Raw genomic sequence first — 27374 nt, forward strand, 5'->3', positions numbered from 1 at the left:
GATTCAAATCTTTTTCTTTCAAAGAGCGTTTCTATTTCTACTTAGTTACAAGAAAAAAAATTGTGCCATTTAAAATATGTACATATTTATGAATCCAAGATGTTCTTTAGTCTCAACATCTTCACTATTTGCACTCTAGTACACACGGTTGTATAACTGTCATGTTATAAAAATAATAAAGCAATGGCACAGTGACTTCTGACATAAGGTTTTACATGAGACTTGTAAAGGAAGGTTATGATACTTAAGGAACCTCAGTTGTTTGTACAAACACCATCCTTCTTAATACTTTATTGATATTGCAAAAGTTCTTTGTTATGAAGTATGCATTTTGGCTGAAAACACAAGGATCTGCAATAAGGTGGCTATTCCTGGGGGATAAGACAAATGACAAATGATGTATATCCAGAAGGATATAGATATTCTATAAAGGTTTCAATGTGTTGCAAAATGGTGTGTAGTGCACAGAATAGAGATGTACAAGGAAGGGATAGCAACATGTATAGTCCAGATGTTGGACAAAAGAAAGGATATATTAGAAGCATAAAGTATTTGTACAAATTAAAGCATAGAGGTATGTTTCAAAGAAGGTGTAATCCTCGGAGAAGAGGCCATAGTTTAAAGCTTTATGGGGCAGCGTCAGAAGAAGGACAGATCTCCAATACCTTGGTACCACAATGGAAGAGCTTCCCAGGAAAGTAAATGCAGGTGTAGGGTATGGCAATGTTGTTGTTGGCCAGACCTAGGGAAGCAGACTTAGGGAAGCAGACTTAGGGAAGCAGACCTAGGGAAGCACAGCAGTTCAGTACATCATTGCAAACATGGAATGCAGACCGTGAAAGCAGGACTCCTAAATGTATACAAATATCTTTGATTGGAGTGGTCCTTTAAATATACTGATATTTAACGGTAGGATATGGGATGGTTTTACATTAGTTGAAGTTGCATGAATACAATCAGTCAAGCTAGAGAATAAAATTATAATAAACTATTTTACCTGGTGGAATATATTGACAGGCTCCTGTGAAGTTCACCAAAACGTTAGTGTGAAAAGTTGCATCAAATCTTTCATCTGCACTAAAACAGAAACACACACAGAGAAGTTAGATGACATACAAATTGATGGTTCCTGCCATTGAATGTGTGACCAGACTGGCAATGCAGGACTAACTTACTGATTTTCTCAATTACTGTATTTGCTCGATTATAAGACGACCCCCCAAATTTTGAATATTAATTTAGGAAAAAAGAAAAAGCCTTAATATAAGACTACCCTGTAGGAAAAAAGTTTTTCTAGTAAACAATTTTTTTCATATTTAATAAAAACTATGAGAAAAATGCATTTGTTTTTATTTCCTTTTATTTGCCAACCTGCCCCCCAGTTATGCACATCTGAATTTTGGTCTTATAGTCAGACCTTTATTTGAGGTCCGATTATAAGACGACCTTGAATATAAGATGAGAGGTATTTTCTCTGAAAAAACCTTGTCTTATATTCGAGCAAATACGGTACTTTATTTAACGATTTCATAAATATATGTCTATGGATTTACACATGCTATTACAGGCAATGTGCCAGCATAAATGTAAAAAAAAGAGAAAGGGGGTAGAAGGACAGGAGTTAGAGAGAGAAGACATGGAGAGGGAGATAGATAAAAGAGGATAACAGAGAAGAAGAGGAAGACACTGAAGAAAAAGAGAGGGAAAAAAGTGCAACATTGCAACTAGCATCTATAATAACTACCTTTAAAGAAACATGGTCAGAAACATCCTGCAGCAAAAGGGGTATGAAAAACATGAGATATCCTTGGTGCTGGTAAAGTGCCCTTCACTCACTTCAGTTTCTTATTTTACAACTGAAAAATTTGATGAATATTAATGGAGTTACACTCTCTACATCCTCCGTAGATATTTTAGAGTTTATGACATATTCAGTATGTTAGACAAGTATTTCTCCTTACAGGAAAAACAATGTCACTTAACTAACAAAAAATGGTTGCTTTCCAGACCAAGGACACTGAAATTCATACAGCAGCCCCTGAGGCCACCCAAAAAATTTACCAGGCACCCACTAAAACAGAAAAATACAGAAGACCTACAGAAGACTGCTGGAGAATAAATGGGAAAAACAGTGTTACTTAGTAAACATGAAATAAATGTCTATGATAAGAAAGGGGAAAAAAACAGTAAAAAACCCAAACATCTCCTGTTTCTCCGTCATCTTTGTCTTTTGGTTTTGGGTCTGGAAATTATATATTCTTAACATTTGCCCCCAATAACTACATTAATGTAAACAAGTACAAAAAATGTACCTGGATTATACTCATAAGACACACAAATGATTACCTGTAACTGGCACTATGGATACTGATAGTGATTATTTCTTCATTTTCTTTATATTAAAATTTTATTTTTCCATATCAATTTCATCTTTCTTTATTGCCCCAAAATATTACTATAAACCTACTGTCAGTAATGCAATATCTCAGTTTAAATCACTGTACAATAATACTGACTCTGCTGGCAGTTCAGAAAGAAAAATCCTTTTAAATCATTCTATAGATAAAAATGAGCTTTAATATTCCAATACATTTTGTAAAGATGTGGTCTGTTGGCATACCACATAAAGAAATGTCTTTTCAAGATTTTCTAAAGTACATGAAACAATACATGCATTGCTCTATTCTCCTCTATAAAATAAATGATAAAAAGGTGCAATTCTCTTATCATCTTGCTTGTTCTAAACCAACAGAGACTTTTAATGCTTCAATTGATTAACTTCATGAGGTGCCTGGCACATCTATTGTTGTCAAGGGGTTAATTTTAGGACCATCCTCACATTTCTCCTCTTGTGACGCTAAACACGGGTACAAGGTCTATAGGGAAAAGCATATTTTAGAAAAGGATATTTTATATTCAAGCTTTTGAACGTACATTTGTTTTGGTTGCCTTCTTCTGGAACTGTATTTTATTCTTAGTCTTGTAAATGCTGTTTGTAATACATTCCAAACTCTTTCTTGCGTGACAGGTAATGCAATACTTGTATTCATTAATACATATACATTTACTATACAGTATTTCAAGCTAGAGTGATGCTATCAAGCTAAATCTAGTATACTGATGATTTACCACTTCTTTTCCAAATTAGAAGCTGTAAGGTCTTTTTCTGACAGTAATAATCTTAATATACATTTACATGTAGCCACATTTAGGTAATGGAGCTTAACTTCAGCGGCATTGTAATGATGTTGTCGATTTTTTTTAAAATGAAGAATTAAAAACACTATTTATTTAGTTCTTTTTAGTTGTTTTTACTGTTACCGGTTTTGTCTACCATCTTTTTTCATCAGATAGACAAGAAATACTATACCCAGGCACCACTAACCCTAGGCTCACCCCCGACAGTATAGTCTTGCTGGTTATGTCACCAGAACACTCCGGTAACAGAGCAGACCAGAAAAGAGAGCATCTTTCTCTAGGCCATCATTAATAATGTTACAAACAGATCACTAAGGAAGCTCAAATGCAGTTCCTGTTATTTACATAAAACATATTTAAATATAAATAAATCATACACCGGTATATAGTCCGTACTGGAAATATGTAACTAACTGAAAATAAATATATACATCTTGTATCTTAAATAGAGCATGTATTATTTGTGGTTCAATGATCTATTCATGACCTTCATACTTAACATAAAGCCTGATATGATTTAACCACGTGCCACATCTCATATGCATTCAAATTACAATTGCTATTAAACCTTCTGCTGCAAATAACATGCTAGGCAAATGATCTAATAGAATCTGAAAGCTGTCCCCTTCACGCTACAGACCACGGCAAACCCAGCGATATACACATAATAAGCTTTCTGCACTGGATTCTTCAGTTTTCTGTATATTAACCATTTTGCACCATCTATTATGTCCCCCCACCCCCAAACATTATGGTTAAACAAATCTTGTGGAAAAATGCTTTTTTGAAGACATCAGTATATTTGTGTAAATATACTGTGTTCAGTAACATTCTAATGACTCCGTTAGCTAATAAGTTCTAATACATTTTGTCATGGAAGCCTCCGTGACTTGGGACTTGGGCGGTGGCTGGAGGCTGTATTTCCCATGATAGACGGTGGGCCCCTGGATTGCATTACATACTTCCAGCAGGTGACAGTGGACACTAATAACAGTGCAATACCTGGTTCCTTTGCTTGGATTTATGTTTAAGTCACCCTGTATCTGATTAGGGGTACAGGGTGGCAACAGTGAGAGAGCCGGAGCTCTCTAGATCCTAGTTTCACCCTTTCCGCCTGCCTGTCTGACCAGTATTATTGGTTCCGATTGCAGGATTGTGTTCATGTGCTTTTTGAGTGCTGTTATAACTAATTTGCATATGATCTGCATATTGTTTTACATATGGTGTGATGCATGCTGGTTGTAGCTCACCACCACCTTATTGAAAAGCTCTTGGAGGCTGGTGGTGATTGCTTCCTCAATAGACTTAGTTCCTGTTGTACCTCAATGCGAGTCTTGTCTTGTGATTGGGATAAATCTCGGGGCTGCCCTTGTCAGGGCGCTAAAGCACTGTATTGCTATACTTCTCTATACTACAGTGCTGCCGAGGTCCCGAAGAGCTATGATTCTTGCTGTCTCCGTTGCTGGTCCTGCCTGACGGTGGAAGTTTCGTGTTCCTGGTCGCCATGGAGAAAATGAAGGATCGTCTGGCGGGTGTACCCAGTCGGGGTACAGGTTGTTCCCGTCACGTTGGCGTCAGAAGTGGGATGCTTCCTTCCAAGTGGAACATCCAAACCACCACCGGGATTGATCACCCTGCGGGCAAAAAAGGAGTTATGCCAGGATTCTCAGCTCTGGAGGTGGAGTTTGGATGGCGTATGCAGGAGGCATGGGCCCAATCCGATGGACCAGTATCGGCTGAGGACGAGCTGCTGTGGAGGGATCGTACCCGTCGGCAGCTTTGGTTGGAGGCTCTTCAATGGGAACAGGACTACCAGGGTAAGTGCCTCCCAATCAGTGAGGACATGTATTGGTTCCAGCTGGATGCATGAATGCCGTTTTTGGGAGAGCAGCCCAGGGAGGAATGGGTGTCTGAGTTAGACGGGCTGGTCCAAACAGAGATGACGTGGGATGACGGATACAGGGCGTTGCGATGGTATGCAGCCCAGGTGTGTTCGTGGCTGGAGGGTACAGAGCCCATGCAGGGCTATGACTTTGGAGGCCCGGGATTAATATGGGACAGTCTCCAGAAGGATCCGGACTTTGGCAGTACAGCGAAGGGGCGGATTGCGTACATCTGGGATCTCAGAAAGTTGGACCTTCCTGCTGCACTTGGACTGGGAGATGATCTAGACTTTTTAGTTGGGCAGGAATGGGAACTGGAGAAGGCCCTTATTTATTTAATTTATATAATCACTATCTGTGCAACACGTGTGCCTATTAATTTGGTTTATGGATTTTCACGTTTTTTTGACCCACTTGCGAGGCCACGACCACTCTTTTGATTTTCGTTTTGGTAACCACGTTTTTGGATCACTGTTTTTTTGAGGCAGTGAAGCCTAAAGGGGGCTACTCCCTTGCAGGAGTGCCCTGAAGGAGACTCGAAGATCCGGCCCCCCCATGGGGGCGGGATTTGTCTGGGCTTCTGTCGCCTCTTGGGCACAGAACAGCACCCAAGGAGCACGCACCTCGGGCTCCAAAAAAAAAAAAAATATTGGGGTAAGTCTCGGTGCTGCCCTTGTCAGGGAGGTAAAGCACTGTATTGCTATACTTCTGCATACTACAGTGCCGCCGAGGTCCCGAAGAGCTTCTTGCTGTCCGTTGCTAGTCCTGCCTGACGGTGGAAGTTTCGTGTTCCCGGTGGATCAACTTGCAATCAAGGTCTACTGTGCCGTTAGTCAACATATTTCACTAACAACAATCTTGCAGTTCCATTACATTATTCTTCTTCCCCTCATTATTGTTATTATTAACAATAATAATAAAATTAGTAAGGGTATATTATAATAATAATAATTAACATGAATGGTGTTGAATGACTAAAATAAAATGTACACACATATACCTATAAGAAAAAGCTTCTATTTTTAGAAAAAGGCAGCAAGGGCAAAGAGAGTAATGGCAATTAGCCTTATTAGTTTCTGTCTGATCTGAAAATTGCAGTTGTGTATTTGTATTTGGCAGACGGAAAACTTTGTCCAGGTGGAACCAGGATTCAATACGGGAGAACACTCCATTTTTACATATATGGGTAATCATAGAGACTGAAATACAGAAATATCTACACAGAGACACACAAAGAAGAGTACATATGAATAGACCAACACAAAAACAATCATAAACACCATCTAGAAACACGATGTGTAAATATGTGTAGGAACCAGCAGGTATAAAGAATGATATTTAGCAGTAACAGCAATATCAGCAACTGCCTATTTTGTTATGACAACTACCTACACATTGTTCTGATTTGTAGAACCTCAACCAAAATTCATTTTCTTTTCGTGGGAGTCCCTCATTTCACATAATACTTAAAACCACTTGAGTGCAGGGGCCACATCCAGCCCTGGGGCCAACTCTAGGTGATGCTATAGCAGCCGAAAACATATTCAGAAGACAATACATCCTCTATCCAGGTCTGTACAACAATAGTTTAACAAACAAAAAAAGTGTTCTGTGTGAGGAAGTATTTTGGTCCTCCACGGCATGAAAAAAAACTTTGCATGTGACATATTGCTGAAAACATATGCTGGGTATTTGGCTGGCCGTTGCACCTATCCTATGTAGGACATCATAAGCAGAATTAACAGAAATGTGTTTTTTAATGTTCACTTAACTTGTTATATGTTAATGCCAACAAGTATTGCTTTGAGTGTATCAATAGGGTTTCAATGAGTTCCCTAAACAAACAATACACCATTTGCATAGGTACACTAAATGAGTAAGAGGCAAATCACAAATGAACAGAGACATAACAAACCTGCTTAAAACAGTTGTGGAAAAGTTAAAATGAGGGGACTAAAATTTAGCTAAATGGCAATTAAACCCACTTTTAAAAAAGCATACAAAATAGTGCAATTAACTTAAACAGCAAAGGAGTATAAAGTCTAGAAACATGTTGTAAAAGTAGTATAAATATGTACAAAAAGAGTTCTGTACTATAGGCATTGGCCATGTTAGGGATTATTCTTTTGGCTTACTGGCGATTTATCTTATAAGCTTTTTCTAACGTAAATAACACTAAGAAGTTAAGAAATGTGAAGCTTCATCTTAAATATGTTATTATGATAATGGAACCTGTTTGCACAGAAGTAGATGCTTCTGTTTGCACAGAATTATGTGCCTCAGGACAATCTCCATTAATATCACAGGATAAGGGAGCTTTTTATGTTGGTGGATTAGTTTTAAGCCTAATATCCTATCCAATATTACAATTTCTTGTATGTTGTGACATATAAAAACCTGGCAATGACTTTGCATTAAAGAAACTGCTTTCAAAACCAAATACCCAGAACTGACAGTAGGGTTTGGCAAAGGTAGATCACCCCAATGGAAGCCAGTGGATATTTGCTGCTCACCTGGGCAAACTCTGTTGTTCCCTATATTTTCAGGGTACTATGGCAGCTGTGGGACTGTTATGGGTCCACAATCTGAGACCAAGTTTGCTGAGCTTATGTAGAGGTCTGGGTGGCGGAGGAGGACTTGTGGTATAAAAACAATGAGGAACATAGACAGCCCTATTTTCTTTACTTTGATTATTAAATTCAGTCCTAACTGATAAATACCAACATATTAAGCTCATCTATGATGCCATTCCACTTCCAGCACAGTAGACGCCACAGGTACTTACAGTAACCTAATTAAAGAGTTTGGCCAAAGTTAAGTGCAAGAGACTGCCAATACTATCTGTTTTGTAAATGAAAAGAGTTAAGTGCAAGAAAGTGTTAATACAAAGTAAAACCCTGTGTGCTGTTATTTTAAGTTTTTTTGTGCCAGACCCAAGTTTCCCCTAGGATTGAGGCTGGTAACACTCACCTTACTGGGCAAGAGCTGGAAGAGATGTGCTATGATGTCATATCTTGTAACTCCCACTTAGAAGGCCACAAAGTAGCTAAGTATCTGCCCCACAAGAGCACCAGGAAGAGGAACCCATGTGTTAATTGTATACATTGGAATAGAAACATATTGTAGAAAAAAGCACACACAGAGCGCAAAGGGAGAAAGAAAAGTTGAGGCAAGGGGCTAATAGATGTGATAGAATAAAGTGTAATTCTGTAGCTTGTTAAATCATCAAAAGCCCCCTCTTCAATATTATCAAAAAAAACTGATAGTGGTTTCTATCACTTATATGAATGCTTCATCATAGCAGAATGTTGCTAGTAGTTTGCACTTTACCTGTTATATAGGAGTATGTCTGGGACCCATATCTGATCTGATGGAAAACGAAGGGTTTGAACTCCGGGAAACTCTGCCTGATCCCATGTCAAATAGACATCATTCCAGTACTAGAAAAAAAATTAATATTTACATTGAGTTGTTTTGTAAAAAATCACCACATTTGATTCCATAAGTTGTATGTATAAGGTGTATTAGAGAGGAGGAGACCTAGCGAGAAGACATGGTGGAGGTAAAATAGTTAGCTCTATGTTTTTCTTTATTTCAGGGTTACACTTTTTGAACAATACACATGCAATGCACAAGCTGTACGTATCTACTTTTTTTTGCAAGTAGGCTGTTTGAGGCTGCTCTTCTAACCTCAATGTACCATTCTACCCTATAAAGCAACCAGGCTACCAGTAAATAGTGTCCAACACCTTAGTATAATTGTTCAACCAGCTGCACACACAATAGTAGTATGATTCATACTTTAAAATTAATCTAAACCTGTTACTTCATTGTTTGAAAATAAGACTTTTTGAAACATAAGAAAATAGTTACAAAACAATAGCCTACTACTTACAAACTGAAGCCATGCATTTGTTACTAAAACTTGATTCTTTTCATCCTAGACAGAATATAGAGAAAACAAGAAATGATTATTCTTTTGATAGAACGCAAAGACAGACATCATTGTTTTTATACATGACTGTAAAGTATTATCTGATTTACCATCAGTGTTATTCTGGAGAATGGAAATGTTATATATATATAAACAAGGTAACAAATCAACTTTTGTAACTGCATTTTGAGAAAGCATTCTTCATGTCATATTTCACTATAAAAGAATAAGCTTCCTTGTTTTGATATTGTTTGAGAGAGGCATGGAAGCTTTCTATGGAAAGAAACACACATTGGAAGTTAACAAAAATGTAGTTTCTCCTCTTCAACATGGTTCTTTGGAGACCAATTGCTTCTGTACCTTCCTACATAAATACTACAGGAAGAAAAGAAAGTGTGTTTAAGGGTGCCTACAAGCAGTGCAAAGAAGTGATTTGCCCTCTCTGGGGTACCTACAAGCAATGGAAAGAGATGCCTCTGGATCTTTGTCAGACTGTAATGCCCATGCAGGGCATTGAATGAAGAATGTTAATTCTTAAATATCACTAAGGCCTGTTCAAGAAACAGGGAGAGTATAACTTTAAAAGCCAGAACTGAATGGTATCAGATGAAGGATGAGATGAAAATAGTGTAACGAGAAGACTTTTTATTTTACTTTTATTTGGAAGAATATCTTGTGGGCATCCATGAGTACCGGTATTCTGACACAATTCCTTTGTTGGCTTATCTCTATTTCACTTGTGTTTGTAAGGCCTACCGTGAGTGCCTACTTAATATTCATAATTACACCTTAAAATAGATGACCAGATTTAGATTATTCTTTCAATGTCATATTTCATTATTAAATAAATCGTTTTTCATATTACATTTCACAGCTCATGGGATGAATCACAGAAATAACGTTTGGTTAAAGATAACATCTGTACCAAACAAAACATCTACTGTATCTTCTGGACGATACATATCTATATTTATCAGATGTAATACTCAGGTCAAGAAAATACCAGAGCAGCTTTTTTACATTTAGAGCAATATCCTTTCTGTGTTTTGGTTCCAATCCAGTAAATAAGAAAAGGTGACACTTGTTATTCAAAGTATGGTATGAAGATCATAAAGGGGAATAATAACATAGCACATATTAATCATTTTTTTTCTTCTTTTCACCTTAATGATTTGTATACAAAACTGTAGATTTTTGTTAATGGTTTTCAGTTTTAAAAGGTGTGGCAGACAATAACAGCCATAACAAACACAGTTCAAGACAATTGCATTGTGAGAGAAATTAACTAAAGTAGTCCATATTTATTGTCAATTTATTTTACAAAGGAGTAATTTATTACTTTATTTTGCTACGGGGGGTGGTATAGCAGTGAACAGTTAAATCAGATATCCCCTAAATAACTTTGGTCTTAGCAAGACAATTATTTTTGTTGTATGTTCATCTGGAGGACTGCACATGTATATTTAGAGTTATCGTCAATTTTTTAATGTGTCTTGTTTTGAATATATTAACTCCTTTATACAGATACAGATGCCTGGTTTCTGGAAGTCCATTGCATATTTGGGCAATTTAGTAAAATGTCCATTAGAATTGATTGTTTTGCTACGAGTCAACATTGGTAGACATTGCTTTATTTTGAGTTTATATGTATTTGATATTCATCAGTTTATTTCATGTTAATCGTTTTATTTGAATGTAATAATAAGTCAAAAGATGTATCCCCCATAAGGCCAATAGAGGTATCTCCATATTTCCTGAAGTAAGGTAGTATGTAACCCTACAGAAAATGTATTAATCAGATTTCAGTACATTATTATTTTAAGTTGTCTATTATAACTGCTGAATACCAGTTGGAGCTGGAAGTAGGGGAAGAGGTAACCTTGAGAGCCAAAGCTCTCTGGTAAGGAATCGTTTGGTGGCCTTCAGCCTAAAGACATTTGGGTGACTCAAACCTCATAATGTACAACAAGATTTGTTTTGCCTCTTTTATCCAAGTGTTTCATGTGAAATTGACTTTTTTATGTCGTAATTTAGAACACAGATATAAAATATAGAAAATATTGCCTTTATGTGTAAGCTTTGGTGGGCCTTTAGTCTCTAAGATTACCAACAGTAGTAAACATGTAAACGTGTAAACTGAGAAATTTGCACTTTGGGAGAACTTTTTATCTGTGCCACTTCCTAATATAATATCTGGTGTTATGATACCATTATTTTTACTGAGGTGTGTAAGTAAAAGTTAACAGAGCATCTTGTAAGTCACTTAGTGTTTATTGCGTTTACTTTGAACTTATTCCCTAAAGTAACATTCTGAAGGTTAGGCCGCAGTGTTCTGATTCCTATCAGAAGTTCACATAAAGAACACATCAGCCAGCATTGGACAATTATTTCAGTCCTATGATTCACAGTTTGGTTGAAGTGGATCCTTATATCTGGTGACATATTGTACTTATCAAGCACATTCTGTACACTTTAGCAAAACTAGTTCAGTTTTGATCTTTCAAAATCATCAAGCTCCATACACACAGTAACGTTTGTACATGAAACACCAATATTTTTTCGGAATGACTTTTAATTTTAGAAATAGTGGAGGTGCTAGCTATGATTGATTTTAACTACAGAGTTTACTGAGGAATTCGGTGTACATGGAAGATTGGAGTCTTTGGGGTCTGCTCTCTAAAAAGTCAGTTGAGCTAATGTTCTGGTTGGCTGATCAGACTAGCCTTCAGTTAACACAAGGAAAAGCAACTTAAATATTTAGTATACGTTCATATATATGTGTTTGTGCACTCTACTGCACCAGTGAGCCCAAATGGCGAGGCGATACATGAGGTAGAAGGGAAAATTTGTTTGTTTTTTTAAATTACAGTTTTACGTTCAATTCTTTACACCCACTTCATCCTAAATGCCCAGTATGTAGCAAGGGTGAGCGGTACAGGATGGGCTCTATGCTTCTCCAAAGGGTTACTGTTACTTTAACCCATCCTAGTGGACAAGAGGAGAGGCATAAATGGACTCTTGTGGTTGCAAGAATGCAGGGGGGTCATGTAACATGTGTAGGCAGCTAGAAATAAGGCCGGAGCAAGGTAAGGGGGTGAAGGAGGTAGTGTATGTATGTGAATGTGTTGGCATGTATATGTGTAAGTGTATGTTACAGGGAGTGTTTGTTAGCATATGTGTGTGTTAGGGTATGTGAGAGTGATTATGTGTATGGGGGGGGAATTGTCGGCCTCTCCTCTATTAACAGGGGTCCTGGTGACCCTTGTTTGATTTCTTTAATTATTTGTCATTTTTAAGTATAAAGTGTTCTCATTACCAACTCACAGATTAATTGAGTATAAGTGTATATGTCAGTTACCAAGTGGCTAATGGGGCCACTTGGCTTGAAGGGCAAGCACCAACCTTTTGGTAGCAACCGCTGCTTTTTTCCAGGGATGAAGGCGTAAGCAGTGGGCAAGTATTTTTGATAAATTAATTAAGTTCTGCTTAAAGCTTAAAGGTGTCAGTTACCATTCAAGTCAGTGCTGTGTTAAATAGCAGATTAATGATTTCACATGGAAGACAACAGATAATATGAAATTTTGTTCAGCTGAGTATTTCCCCTTAAACATTGTTGTGGACTCAGCTAAACAAAGCGATGATGATGTTATGTAAAAGTCTTTTAAATAACAGATGGTATTGGTATGGATTTGCACACATGGAAACACATTTCTAGTGGCAGACAATATCCACCTCCTGGCAATAATACCCCATTAAAGGCTTATCTTTCAATTTGCTCGGGCAGTGAAATATAAACATTATTTCTGTTTCAAGAAGCTGAAATAAAAACAGCGCTTGTTTAAAAGGTCAGATATAGTCTTTGAGCGAACAAAATAAATACATTACATCAAACATGACTTAGCTCTTATTTAGCTTTTCAGAATTGGTAATAAAGCATATGACATAAATGTTATAAAGTGTCCTGCTGAATGAGCTACTATAGTTGTGACTCTTGGACTTTCCAAACATAAGTGTACATGCACAAAACATACCACCAGTCTAGCCATACCAAGCTGACAACTTTCCAAAAAGAATACAGCCAATAAAATAGAAGTTATTGCAGTGGAGTTGGCTACACTCCACAATGATTCTTCCCTCAGATGTTACATTTTGCTTTTTCATATCCATCATATTAACAGTATAAACGACTGTTGACAAACTCAAAAACAACAGATGTCCTAGACCCTTGAACCAAAGCGGCAGTGATGGTGATATCATACCTTTGATGATGGATGCATCATTATATTATAGAATATACAGTATATTGCTCGCAAACATAAACCGCAGCGTGACAACTCCAACAATACCTGGGCCATGTTTTGACATCACATCATGTTCCACTTGTGTTAAAAAGATTTAGATAAATGGTTATTTATTTTGATTACTCAGATTTGCAAGGGGAGGATTTGTCATAGCAAACCTACATACAAATGGCCTTTACTCACCACATCAATTATTTGAAGCAACGAAAGCTGCAGCTCTACCAGTAAAGGCTCAGAATCATTCACTACTGGACGCTCAAGGCGATTGTAATTCCGAAGGAGATCTCTGTAAAGTTTCCTTTGGTACTCACCCTGATGAGACTCTATATGTGGGGGAAAAACAAACAGTGAGTATAAATATATATAACTTGCAGAGGAGCATCGGTGGGGGGTCAACCTGTAAAGCCCCACAATTTTAATTAAGAGACTTAAAAATTTAATCAAATCTTGTACTCATTCTAGTGTTTTAGCCACAAAAAAAGATGAGTAATCATCAGGGTAACAAAATTGAAAGTGTAAAACAAGTAAATGATCTGGTAATCTGAAAATACACAAATTCTTAGAGGATCTTATATTCATAACTTCTCACTTTCTAAACTGCAAAATATAGAATCCCACAGGTGCGTTCCCTGTTCAACTCTGTCATCTTGAGAGCAACTTCATAGACCTCTGGGTTTCCTAGGTTGACAGAAGTTCAAATAAGTTGTTAACCAAGTTGGTGGAGCCCCCCACAGTTAAGGTGAATCAAGTTTCGAGAACCTCTAATTTCAGATATTAGTATATCAACCCACTGAGTGACACTATAAATGAAAGTCAATCAGAAATCATCTCTGTGTTACCTATCGCCAGCGTCATACGATCTTATATTTCCTGTAATAAAAATTGCCTACACGACTAGCATTTGATTTTGTTTATATCTTTGTTAAACAGGAGTACATACGAAAGTACTCTTACCATATCACATGCTTTATGAAGTTTGTGCATGGAGCTAAGTAAAAGAAATGATTGTATATAATATATATATACCGTATTTGCCCGAATATAGGCCGCACTTTTTCCCCCCACTTGAAGTCTTTAAAGTGGGGGTGCGGCTTATATTCAGGGTCTAGCGCCCGACGCCCAGGACATGCAGTTCCGGGCGGCGGGCAGGCAGCGGGGTTAGGATACAGATCCCCTAGGGTGGGGCAGAGAGGCAGCATATCTCGGGGGGGCAGAGTGGCAGCCTATCTATTACAAAACTTTTTCTTTAAAAAAGCACCTAACTTTTAGGGTGCGGCCTATATCCGGGTGCGGCCTATATCCGAGCCAATACGGTAAATATATATAAAGTAGGAAAGCAGAATTCTGTAAAATAAAGGACATGCGTGGGTTCTTATTTCTGTCTTGCCACTCGCTGTAAGAAGATTTTTCAGCAATCTTTGTGTTAAATTTGTTGAGCTGAAATACCCACTCCAAATGAAATGTGGCACCAGGACTTTTGCTATGTATAATGACATATGACCCATAAAACATAACACAAGTTGCACAAAATGCAACATATTCTTCTTGACTGCGCTTTTGTGGGTGAAGCACAAGGTTTTATTACATTTTACCAACTTAGAACATTGTGAGCTTGTACGGGGCTAAGCCATGCTCTTTAATGGGAGTCGGAGTCTAAGGAATAATCAAAGAGAGTAGAAAACTGCTTTGCATAATATAGACAGAATCTAGTGAATCTGTAAATCCAACTGCTTCCGTATGCAAATGTTTTTAGAATAGGACATTTATCATACCCTGCCTCAATTATTCTAACCCCCACTTAAATTGGAATGTACCTCCCATACATGTAAAGAGCAGCTCTGGCTTAAATATGGAACAATTATCATGGCAACCAATGATTACACCATCTTTAAAATGTTACACATATAAAATAGACCAAAGGCCTTAATTGCCTTTATCCTATATATATTTTTTTTCCCTAATGCTATATCTGTTAATTGAGGAGGACTGCCAGAAGAGGGAACCGCCAGGGATTTAGAATGGCCATGTTATCCTTGGCTGATGAAGGCCCCACATTTAACTGGAAGCACACTTTGATGACCATCAGCCATATTGCGAGGTTGCTCTTTCTGCAAGCATCTCTCTGAAAATGCCAAGCCAGACGGTTTCACTCAAGCGCACAACAGCCAGTCTGATCGAAACTGACATTCCATTTGCCATTTGCCAATGATGCTTATAATTAAGGGAAGAAATTGAAATGTTTTTTGGGTAATTTTTTTTTATATTCATCCATTTTTGTATTCTCCCTTTCTTGTCTAATAACAAAATACATTAAAGAAGAATGCAGATTGCTCTTTGGTTCATCAGTCAGCTGCAACACAGATTACATCTGAGATCATGTTCACAGCAGGTAACAAATTCTTCCATCCTCATTTCATTTATCTGTATTTGCTTTGTGAAGAAACAAAAGTTCTGCATACACTGAATAAAACAAGACAAGTCGATTGTAACCACGTTACTTTCCTAGACAATACAGTAATCAAAGAGCTATTGCTATCAAAGAGCTATGACTGTTGCAGCTCCAATTTTCTGGGCTAGGCTTAACTCCCCATTAACCCCAATAATGACACCACACACCATTGAATATGGATAAGAAAAGGCCACAGCCAATTTTATTTATTAGAGTCATTGTCACGCCAAAACCTGAAACAATAAACATAGGTGCGTTAACAAGGACAATGACTCAAAACACAAACATGTAAATATATACAATAAACACAATAAACACACCAAGCTTGCCAAGTAATCCAGGTACCCTAACCAAATACCACTTAAGGAAGGGACATACCACCAGCTGTTACCAACCACTCACTTATCACTACATTAACCCCCTGGATACCTGGCAAGCTGCCGCCCCACAGACTGTGACAAAACAACACAAACCAACCAACAAACAAAATAAAGGGGGGGGGGTGGGACACGCAGCCAGGTAAGATAACCACAAGAATGGTTCCTGAGCCCGGGAAAACAGCCACTTATATAATCTACCCCCAACTCCACCCCCAAATTTCCCGCCAAAAAGCCTCCTCCTCCTCCGCACAACAGTCAGGGCCCACTATAGCCCATGCTGCCCCCCCCCGTGGGCATCATTACTACATAATGGCAGTCTGATATGGGCTATAAACAAATTAAAGAAATGTCATATTTTAAAGCAACAAGCAACTTTATTCTGCTACAGAAAATACCTGCTACACAGTTAGATAAAGTTGAAGGGGGTGCAATTAGGCAGGACCTGGGCTTGTGAGTCTATGTGATTTGGTCAATTGCCCGAGGTATGAACATGACTCCTAAGATGTTTTTTTCTTAAAAACATTTTTTTTTTTGTAAAATCGTAATTCCATTCTAAAACACCAAGATATACTGGCGCACGGCAAACATTCTGATCTCCTAGAAAATGGAATATCAGGGGGAGGAAAAAGGGACAGGAATATTTGGGGTCTACAGAGAGAGCGACAGTATGTGAGCTAAAGAGACATAATGGAAGCCCACTGTGATAAAAAAATACAAGCAGTGGTACTGCTAAAATATCTCTCTAAAACCTACTGCGAGCTGAATTTAACACTTGGGGTACATGAAAAAAATCTTTCCATTTTTATAATACAATCAGAAAAATACTGGTTAATTTTAAGAAGTACGTTCTGCTCAGTAAAGCCAAATTATAACGACGACATATATAAATTGTAGAAATGTGAACTGGGATGCAGTTATGTGTTTTTCTCCGTGCTTAGCGCAAGCTCCCTGCTTTGTGCTATAGATGAGTGAATTGTTAAGGGACTTTGAGTGGGCACCGGGGAGCCATTTGAAGCTATGCTTGAAACATGGTCTCATTTGCAGTAGTCCTTGAAAAGCAGCTATACTGGATCTGGTGAGACAGTTAGTTTTTGAAATGCTATTTTACGCTCTCAGGGGCATCATAGTGCATTGATGACATTGTTACTGGAGAAAACAGAGAACCACAGAGTAATATAACTGAGTTTTCAAAATACTAGAATAAACATATTTACAAAACCAATACAAGGTGAGAAGAACAGAATAAGAAAAGGAACTGCTATTTGATTTCAGGTTTAAATCAAAAGGGAGAGAACAAATTGCAAAACGGGAAGAAAAAGGAACCGTATGGATCGAAAGGAGAACTGTGATACATGGCTGGCTCCTGGTCTTCACTTTGCCAAAAATGCATCACATACAGGGCTGGCGCTAAAAAAGTTGAGAGAAGCTGCTCTTGATATAATAAAAATAACTATATCTAACAGTCTCATCTCGGCCTAATGACAATTCTCTATGGGTTTCCGCTAGGGTGACCACATTTAGTTTCTGTCATTCAGGGACACACCATGAAACCGGTGAGATTACACACACTGGCTTTAATGATATATATACAGATATGAGCAGTTTCAGATAATTAACCTCTCTATTACCAGGCATAAGCAGTTTCAGAGAATTAATCCCTCTGTTACCAGACATTACACAAACAGTCACACAAACACATTCACATACCCAGCTTTTACCTAAACACAGGTCAAAAGTATATTTCTTCTACAATAATTATTGGCTGTATATATGGCTGACACCCTCTCTTAACTTACTTTTTTACTTCACTGAGAGGGTGAACAATAAGTGGAAGAGCCTCCCAGTAGAGGTCGTAGAGGTTAATACAGTGAGGGAATTTAGACATGCACTCGACATGAATAACAACTTTCTTAATGTAAGACAAGACCAATGACTGAATACGTTTTGAGATTTACACAGTTGGAAAAAAGGACAGAACACATAGTTTCAGTTTGTATCTATCATGGGTATTAACCTAGTAATCTGGGCAAATATTGCTTTTTCTTTTCCAATATGTACTGCTGAGGAGGTTATTACTTCAGATATTTACCTAACCATGTAATCATTCTGGTTAGTATACGTAATGAGTGAGAGGGAAAAGTGCACAAGGTGTTTTAATAATAAATGAATCGTGTTGGCTATGTACTCCAATGCTTCATAGGGCAGACTAAAGGCTAGAACTGTGTGTAACATTTTTCAATGACACATTCCCTTGAATTATTTTGCAAACATAAAACTGAACAGAATTTGATTCACTCAAAGGCCATATCGGACGAGATGAGTCATAATTAAAGCTCATCAAATACATTTCATGGATGGAAATGAAAACTGTTCATGATTTGGGACATTAACATTTTCCCCTAGCTGCACACAGAAAAGTCAGAGAATTGCAGACCAAAATATATAATAATTCAAGGTCTAGGATGCATAGGAAACTAATCTGAAAGTCCCCAAACAATTTATATAAATAATAATAAAAAAACATACAAAATTATTATTATTATTATTATTTGTTTAGATAGCTAGTGCCATCATATTCTGTACTGCTGTACACTGGGTAAACAGGCTAAAACAAGTAATATATAACAAAACAATATTGACTTACAGAAACAACAGGTAAGGAGGGCCCTGCTCAAACAAGCTTAAAATCCAGAACAAAATATATACAAAATATAACAAATTAATTTATGATGTATAGGTAAGCCAATGTTTCAACCTAAACAGGTATTTATCAGGGGCAATTATAAAATTGTATACACTCGTTTTTCCATCTACATTGATATTTGATTGTTGTGTTATAGTAGCTAGAATATGAATTATATATCACAAGACTACAAATATTTACTCACAATGTTATTACATAATCTTCAGTGTGTCTTCAGTGAATCTGTTCAGGGTGATTTAAGAAATAAGATTATCTTGTGAATAAATCATGCTAAATGAACATGACCGAGATTATTGCTTTTTCTGTCCTGAAAAACTGTGTCAATGTTTCCAGCTTTGCTCCCGTAGTAAATATATACATAGTTACATAGTTACATAGGCTGAAAAAAGACATGCGTCCATCAAGTTCAGCCTTTCCTATATCTGTTAATTTGTTGCTGTTTGATCCAAAAGAAGGCAAAAAACCCCGGCTTCGCTCTTTCCAAGTTTGCACTAACCAGGGAAAAAATTCCTTCTTCACCCCAAAATGGCAGTCAGATTTCTCCTTGGATCAATAAGCTGTTTCCCCATAATTAAAGATTATATCCCCGAATATTATGTTTTTCCAGGTATCCATCCAGTTGCAGTTTAAACGTCTGTACAGACTCTGATAAAACTACCTCTGCAGGCAGAGAATTCCACATCCTTATTGTCCTTACTGTTAAAAACCCTTTCCTCTGCTTTAGTCTAAATCTCCTTTCTTCCAGTCTAAATGCATGACCACGTGTCCTATGCATAGTCCTGTTTATGAACAGATTTCCACACAATGGTTTGTATTGGCCCTGAATATATTTATATAATGTTATCATATCCCCTCTGAGGCGACGTTTTTCTAAACTAAACAGATTTAAATTAGTTAACCTTTCTTCATAACTATAGTGCTCCATTCCTTTTAAAACATCTTTTGTAGCTCTAGATTAGATACCCCGTTATGGCACTGATAACCACTGAGTTCCATTGTGATATTTGTATTATTCCTATAACGCTATCATATTCTTCAGCGCTGTACAAAGGGTAGATAGGACATGAATAGTATATAACCACTGGTGTAACTACAGGGGTTGCAGAGTAGGACCCCTGCGACCTCTCTTCCTATCCCCTTGTACCGGTCAAAATAGTTCAGAAAGAGCCCTTTCTAAACTATTTTAGAAACGTATTGTATTTTAGAAATCACTCGAGGTGGCGGAGCAGTCACGGCCCGTCCTGGGGTGGGAGTTCGATGTTGCTAACTGCCTCACTATCGAGGCATTTCAGCGACACCATTAAAGTTTAGGAGGGGATCGTTGATCCTAAATTATTTTAAAATGGGCGTCTGTCGCATACACTGTATGGCCGACGTTGACGCCCCAGCGAGGGGCCAGACATGGCCCCTGATGCCGATCTCAGTGTTGCTGAATGCCTCGACATCCAGGCATTACAGAAACACTGTTTGGGTGCAGAAAGCCAATGTAGATCGTTTTCTGCCCCTGTTTAAAGACATGACGGTCCTGGCACGTCAGTTGTCACTAACTGGATGTAAGTGCCCGGACCGGCAATTGTCATTAAGGGGTTAAGGAATGAAAATGTTAATGTTTAACACCTTACATGTCTGTCACAAAAAAAGTATGTTTCACTCTTAAATACATTTGTTAACATTTCATTTGTGGCACTTAAAACTTGGCCAACCACATTATGACTTTTGTGAGTTTTATTTCTCTCTTTTTAATAAATAGATTTGCGTAATTGATCTCCCCTTTAGCTTGTGGCACTTATGGATAATATATTTTACAAGGTTGCAATAAAGAATAAATGTTACAATCAGGATAAGGATCAAAACTGAACTTAATCGTAAAAAGAAACCTTATGTTACTCGTATCATTGTCAACAATTAATGGTCCGTTTTAAAGTTTTTTAGATTCATGTCTTCCAACCTAAGAGAACATCTGTCTCCCACAAAAGACAGGGCATTTCATGCAAATTCTCCTCAATTCTCCATAATTTATCAATGATTATACCTTTAGAGGCCCTCTGTCATTCCCAGAAGAAGTTTGTATTATTTATATCACACACAAAAACATAGAATTTGATGGCAGATAAGAACCATTTGGCTCATCTAATCTGTACATTCTTCCTGAGGAAAAGACACAGACCTTAATCAGTCCTTGGTTTTGTCCTGGCTTCAGTATAGCTTTATGCCTATCCTTTTGCATGTTAAAATTTCCACACTGTATTAGCCTCAACTTGTGCAAATGGACCAAAAATTCTACAAAATAATTTTTCATTTTCGTTTTGGTCCTTTTGTTTTCAGATAATGAATTTCTTTTCCTGCCCTTTTTGGTTCTGACAAAGTTCAGAGAGCTAAATTAGTTGTCACTCTCTCACACTCTCTTAATGCCGCCCTACCTTCTCCGCCGATCCCTTTCTCCTTTTCCACAGCTCCACTTCTCTTGCCTCTTTTTGCTCTTCTGTCTTCTTTCTTCGTCCACTTCCGCAAAAGGCGGAGCCTCCACCACACCCTCTCCCCTAATTACTAGAACGGGGACAGGCTGCCCCTGTGGTACATGCCGTGGCCCCGCCTTGTTGAGGAAGTATTTCAAGAGGTCAGAATAATGCAGACAGATTTGTGGCGAAAGAAATGCTTTTCTGCACCTCTCTTTCTCCACAAATCCACCTGCATTATTCTGGTCTCTCAGAGTACTTCCGCAAAAGGGCTGAGTGACGGGAACTGTCTCTCCCAGTTTTTCCAATTGGAGGAGAGGGGGTGCACTGAGGTTCCTCCCTTTTGCAGAAGTGCTCCGGGAGGCCCGGTTAACGGAGCTGATACCGGGGAGAAGCGGACCAAGAAAAGAACATGGAAGCAGTCCTCTGACTCCACTTCCAGTTCTCTAACTGAATTGTTTCAGCATACTATACATGGAGTTAGTTTGTAACGGTCTATGTTCTCTACGAAACTATTATCACAAGCTGATAAAGTAGGAAAAGCATGATTTATGTGTTTTATATAGGTACTGTATAAGAATTAGGATCAGAGACAATCTAGAATTTGACAGCTATTCAAATTATTATTTACATAGAAAGTGACGGCAGGTAAGAGCCAGTCGGCCCATCCAGTCTGTCCAGTGCATGACGGTGAAATCAGATGTCTCACTTTTTCCAATACTAAACCTATGCAATTGGAAGTTACCTCCATTCTTCTCACCACAATCTAACTAAAAGTACCTGAACTAATCAGCAACATTCAGCAACTTAAGAAAAGGAGACAGATAACATAATAGAAAGGAAGAATTATGCAGATTCGAAAGAAACTGGTCTGCATTTTGGGATTTTTATACACAAATCTTGAAATCTACTCTGACTGACGTTCCTCAGGAAATACACAATTATTCCTCTCCATTAGTCTATCGTCTCCAATGATTTGAACTTTTACATGAAATATCTCAATTACACTGTTTAGCAAACAAAAAAAAAACACAAAAGCAAACCAAAATCAAACAGAAGATAAATATAATGCATATGTGAACTTTGTACTTAGTATAGTTGCAGATGCAGTTTTACCTTTTTTTAAAAAAAAAAATCTAAGTAATTTGTTAAATGTATATGGTGTTAACAGACAATTAAGTTAAAACTGAATCTATTTTCCAAAATCTCTAAATGGCAATCACGCGACAATGATAAAACAATCTGTGTAACATCTATATATAATTTTAATTAAGTCCTTGTTTAATATCTAGCACACTGAAATAACAGTAATCGCAGGAAGGCAAGGGTCCAGATGTTGTCTTTTGGCGATGTAACAGTGAGTGAGCAGCAGATGAAATTATGGGGAAAATTGTACAAATGTTAACACATCTTAGAGAAAGAACAACTGCTATGTGGCACCTGGAAAATGCCCAATGATTTACCATTTTTAGTAAAGGTTCCCCACAAAATGGGACTACCAGGGGTTCACAAATCCCAAGTTGCCCATGGTCACAACAAAGTAACTTGGTTGCAACTCTGCTGAACTCGTTGAAGGAACTGTCAGGATTCTATCCTGACAGCAGGATAGTTAAAGTGTTACCCTTCGTTCGCTATGTATTTATTTATGTTCAGCTGTGTTTGGTTATGCTATATCTGTATCCCCCACCTGAAGCCTATGCCATTACCACACCTGACCTAACCAACAGCTTTATTACCCTGCCTCCCTCACCTGAAGCCTATGTCATTCACACCTGACCTAATGACCAGGACAATATCTGGACACTCCTCTGTTTGTTAGGTGCCTTTGCATTGAAGTTGGTGGACTGTTTTGCTCTGGCCCTGTGTACCTGATTCTTGACTTGCTATTTGGCTTCCTGAGGACCTGATCCTGCCTTGTGCCCTTTCCAGTGGGCTTATTGCCTTGTGCCCTGTCCAGTGGGCTTCCTGCCTTCAGCCTTGTCCAGTGGGCTTTTTGCCTTTAGCCTTGTCTAGTGGGCTTCCTGCCTTCAGCCTTGTCCAGTGGGCTTCCTGCCATGCGTAAGTTTTCTTGCTAAGAGACTGTTTAACCTGTATTTGCTTGTCCTGCCATAATTTACAATACATAGCATTACCTGGAATTCTGCCTGTGGTGTATTTCTTTGTGCCTGTCTGTCTTATCCTCCGGTAACCATGCATCGGCGTGTGCAGACAGAACCCCAGGTATCCCCTGCAATGAGGCTCCTACCTGACCTGATTACCCGGCCCCCGACAGGAACACAGTTCAGGTTTAAAGTAAAGTATATGTTGAAATATAGCAGGTTTTACTTTACCGGACGGGTGGCAGGCAAGTAAAACAGCCTCGCAGCAAAAGTAGTATATGTTAATACAGTGAGGGATTTTAAAAATGCATAGGGTATCATAAGGATGTCCGGAATACTTGAGAGAAAATAGGCTTTAGGATTTTACAGCAGAAGAAAATGGGCAGACCAGGTGGGCCAAACGGTTTAAGTCTTACGATCAGTCAGCTAGTCTTACTGGCAGGTCCAGAAGTGTTTATAAAACAGCAACCTGATTATTTACAATGAGTATTTACGATAGCATGAGCAATTTGCCTGCACTTGGGAGTAGCATTCAGACTATTCTATGTGAAAACAGCTGATTTGTATATAAGTTGATCCAATCTGTAAGGAGTGCAGAATAAAAATGTATTATTTCATCTTTTTTTTTTATTTTCCCCCCATTTTTAATTTAGGGATATGGATATGCAACATGCCCTCCATTTTGAGATTCGCGAGATACAGCATTAGTGAGGGAACATTACGCACAAAAATTGTTGCTGCCCTTCTCTGACCTAAAAGGCAAACACGGGCTGCCCTCCACAGATTTATTAAAATACCTGAGGGTCAAACACATCTTACAAAATCTACTACCTCAGGGCATGAAGTCCATTAAGTTGAATTATAGGCAAATTTTTACAAACCTTGCCTCACGGGAACCATCTCACGGCGTTCTGATATGATTTTTCATGACTCGCTAGAAGGTAAATTACTATACATGCTTCATTGGGAAAGATAACCGAAGGTTACACTGCAGTTGGAGGACCGACACAAAGCTCTAAAGTATCTGGTGTATGCAGGTGCTCTAGGTATGGGGAAGCAAATAGATTTTTTTTTACCTGGTGCCGGCCAGACTACACTACATTTCTATATTAATCTGAAGAAGCTGGCCAAACGTTGGCACTGTGTATCACTTTGGTGGGAGTTTAACAAACTATTAATCTGCTGAATACTTTTTTCCCATAATAAACCATATACAATTTTGAAACCTATAGTATTTGTATTTAAACCTGCTGTGTACACGGGACTGAACTCTGAGGATTGCCGAGTTAACACAAGTCGCACGGTAGTGTTCTAAAATTTGTCCTTAGTAAATAACTCAGTTTTTACTTTTTGTGCAACTAGCCCACTTTTGTCATGAGGAACAGCTTGGGTCCACTGAGAATTTACTAAATTTACAATGATATCTGTGTTAAATGCATTAAAATCTTATGTGGGTTGGGTTTCCCACGATGCTGAACAAGATATAATCTTAGGTTCAAAAGGTTGCCTGTCCGATAATGTCTTTGGGGTCTATTCACTACAGAGAGAGTTGTTGGGTGAATTTAACTCTTCTACTTTATTGCTCATTATGAAGAGGCAACACTAACAAGCCCAGCAAGAAGGGCAGAGCTGGCTATGTATAATGGATAGTTCAACGTGTAAACAGACTTTCAGGAACCTTCACTGATTTAACTATATATTATACAAAGCCAGCAGAAGCTCGCTTGGCCCTTCATAATGTATATTGAAGTCAATAAGCTGAAGCAGAACTCTCATGCAAACTTTCTTTTATCTGGAAGCTGCAAGAGCAAAGGGATCACTGCGCACTCATACATGTGTGCTTTGCTTTGTGACCCCTGTGTAACCTGACAGGTACTTCAAAGAACACATACAATTACACACCTAACAGGTGTGTATTCTGATTAAAGGTGTTGTTCCTCTCTAATGAATTTAACATTTAATTTAAGTGCAGCATTAGAAAGAACATTCCTAGTATTGTGAAATGTCCATCTTTCCAATACATTTTTTAATCATTCCAAATGTTGCCAGCCCTTTTTTTTTTTTTGATGCAAAAAAACCTACTGCTCTTGATTGTTAGCTCTTGGAACCAGGATATTTCTACTCATTCCCATACTGGTATTCTGTATAGATGTGCTTCTCTTGATAAATCAATCTATCTCTCTATCACCAAGTATTTACATACAGTAAATTACTTTACATTACATAGCATTATTATTACATTAAAAATGTCACTGCTTAAATATAAAACTATTTAACTATTTAGTGGCAAGACCCAACATAGCACATAGACATTAATATCACACTTAGATATTGTATTAGCGCACAGAAACACACATATATTGGAAATAAACTGCATTGAATAACTTATAAATGCTGTCCTATAACTGTCCTATTATTACATTTATGTACATGACTTGTGTACACAAAGCACAACTGTTACAGAACATCCCATCTTCTCATGCAAATAAATGCTACAAATGGATTTTTTTGCACTAGATAAAACATTTATAGCACATAATCCCTTTGGAAAAAATAACAGTTAAATCGTTTTACAATTTGTAATAATAACTTTTATTGAACTATATTCTGGGACTATTAAAAATACTATTATTGTTTATTATTATTATTATTTTCATTTCATTAAATCAACTTTTACAGACATCCCCAATGATTATAATGATAGGGCATCTTATTTAGAACTTACCTCCTAGAAATGTCAGGAACTGGAAAGTCCACAGGTAGAAACCATAAGCCAAAAGCCCAGAGCTCCTCTCCGAAAGCATTTTAGAGGCAGCACATTAACTTTCCAATGTCCTCTTGAAATAATGTCAAAGAAATCTGCCCACAAAGTCACAGCTCCAGATTATTAACGATTTTCCAGATACAACGTCTTCAGTCACCAAGCAGCAGCTGCAGCAAACCATTCTGATCCACAAGTGACATAAAGTCCATATGTTCTGCTACATGTCTAGGTAGGTGTTCAATGATAGTGTCCAGAGCTACAACCTATCTGCCTTTAATAAGAGGTAAAGAAGAGATGTCAGAAAAGCATTTACAGAATAGTCACAGTAAATGATAGTGTGTGTGATTACTAGAAGAGATCTATGTGACTTGAGAGCTGCTTGTTATACTAGAGCTTTCCTCCTTCTCTTCCACCCTCTGCTGTGAGCAGCCACCTAATATCAGACTCAGCAGTTCAGCACCACTGCACTGCTGGAACCAAGTGAGGAGGACCTTGTTGGGCTGTGTTTCCCCTGTGATGGTACTGCTTAACATTAATATCAGAGGGCAGGAGATTTGTTTGCAGGATTGTGTTGGTTGGTACAGGTTTTGTCATTACCAGGATGGTATAAACAATATATTCCTTAGATAGGACATGATGTGGTCATAGGGATGTGGTGTAGTTTTTGTTAACAAGACATAACTTGAAACAATAATAATCTATGTTCAAATTTTTATTTTATGGATATATAAAGGAAAATACTTTATTTAACTTAACTGAGGTTAATTAAATGAAATTTCTGGGGACAAATAAAATAGGGTACAGACTGGGAAAGTTAGTTATGTTAAAAGATTGCATATCTGGCATGTGTATCTCCAGTAGGGTCCACGGTGATGGGTGGTTTGCTTACATATGGATGAACAGGTGGGTTTGCTATGACTTATCCAAAAACATGATTTGTCCCAAAGATGATTCTGGAAAACTAAAAAGAACTGAAGGGTCACTTAACCCATAATTTGGTTGACAATTTTCACCCATTTTTCTTATCTCATAAAGACTCTGCTTGAAATTAAGTGAATACATGTGATGAAATTTACCACACAGCCCATACCAACGTGTCACATTTATAAAAGTGACATAGCAAGTGGCGTATTCTGGCCTAGACAGACTACATATAGGACAGCAGGTCAGTGGGCTGCAGGAACATGTCTCTGTAACCAGCTGATG

At 37.9% G+C, this 27374-nt stretch overlaps 1 protein-coding gene across 1 annotated transcript in view; it reads right to left on the bottom strand.

The window, feature by feature from the left end:
• LOC128488556 (neuronal acetylcholine receptor subunit alpha-7-like) overlaps window positions 1-26305 on the bottom strand; it is a 47264-nt gene extending 20959 nt beyond the window's left edge. The window contains exons 1-5 of the mRNA XM_053461681.1: window positions 26130-26305; window positions 13500-13639; window positions 8977-9021; window positions 8412-8521; window positions 998-1077 (exon numbers count right to left, since the gene is read on the bottom strand). Coding sequence (XP_053317656.1) covers window positions 998-1077; window positions 8412-8521; window positions 8977-9021; window positions 13500-13639; window positions 26130-26208 — 454 coding nt within the window. The 5' untranslated portion in view covers window positions 26209-26305. The remainder of the gene's footprint in view (window positions 1-997; window positions 1078-8411; window positions 8522-8976; window positions 9022-13499; window positions 13640-26129) is intronic.
• Between the last annotated feature and the right edge of the window lie 1069 nt (window positions 26306-27374).

The sequence above is a fragment of the Spea bombifrons genome, chromosome 1 (genome assembly GCF_027358695.1).
Source record: "Spea bombifrons isolate aSpeBom1 chromosome 1, aSpeBom1.2.pri, whole genome shotgun sequence".
NCBI lineage: Eukaryota > Metazoa > Chordata > Amphibia > Anura > Pelobatidae > Spea > Spea bombifrons.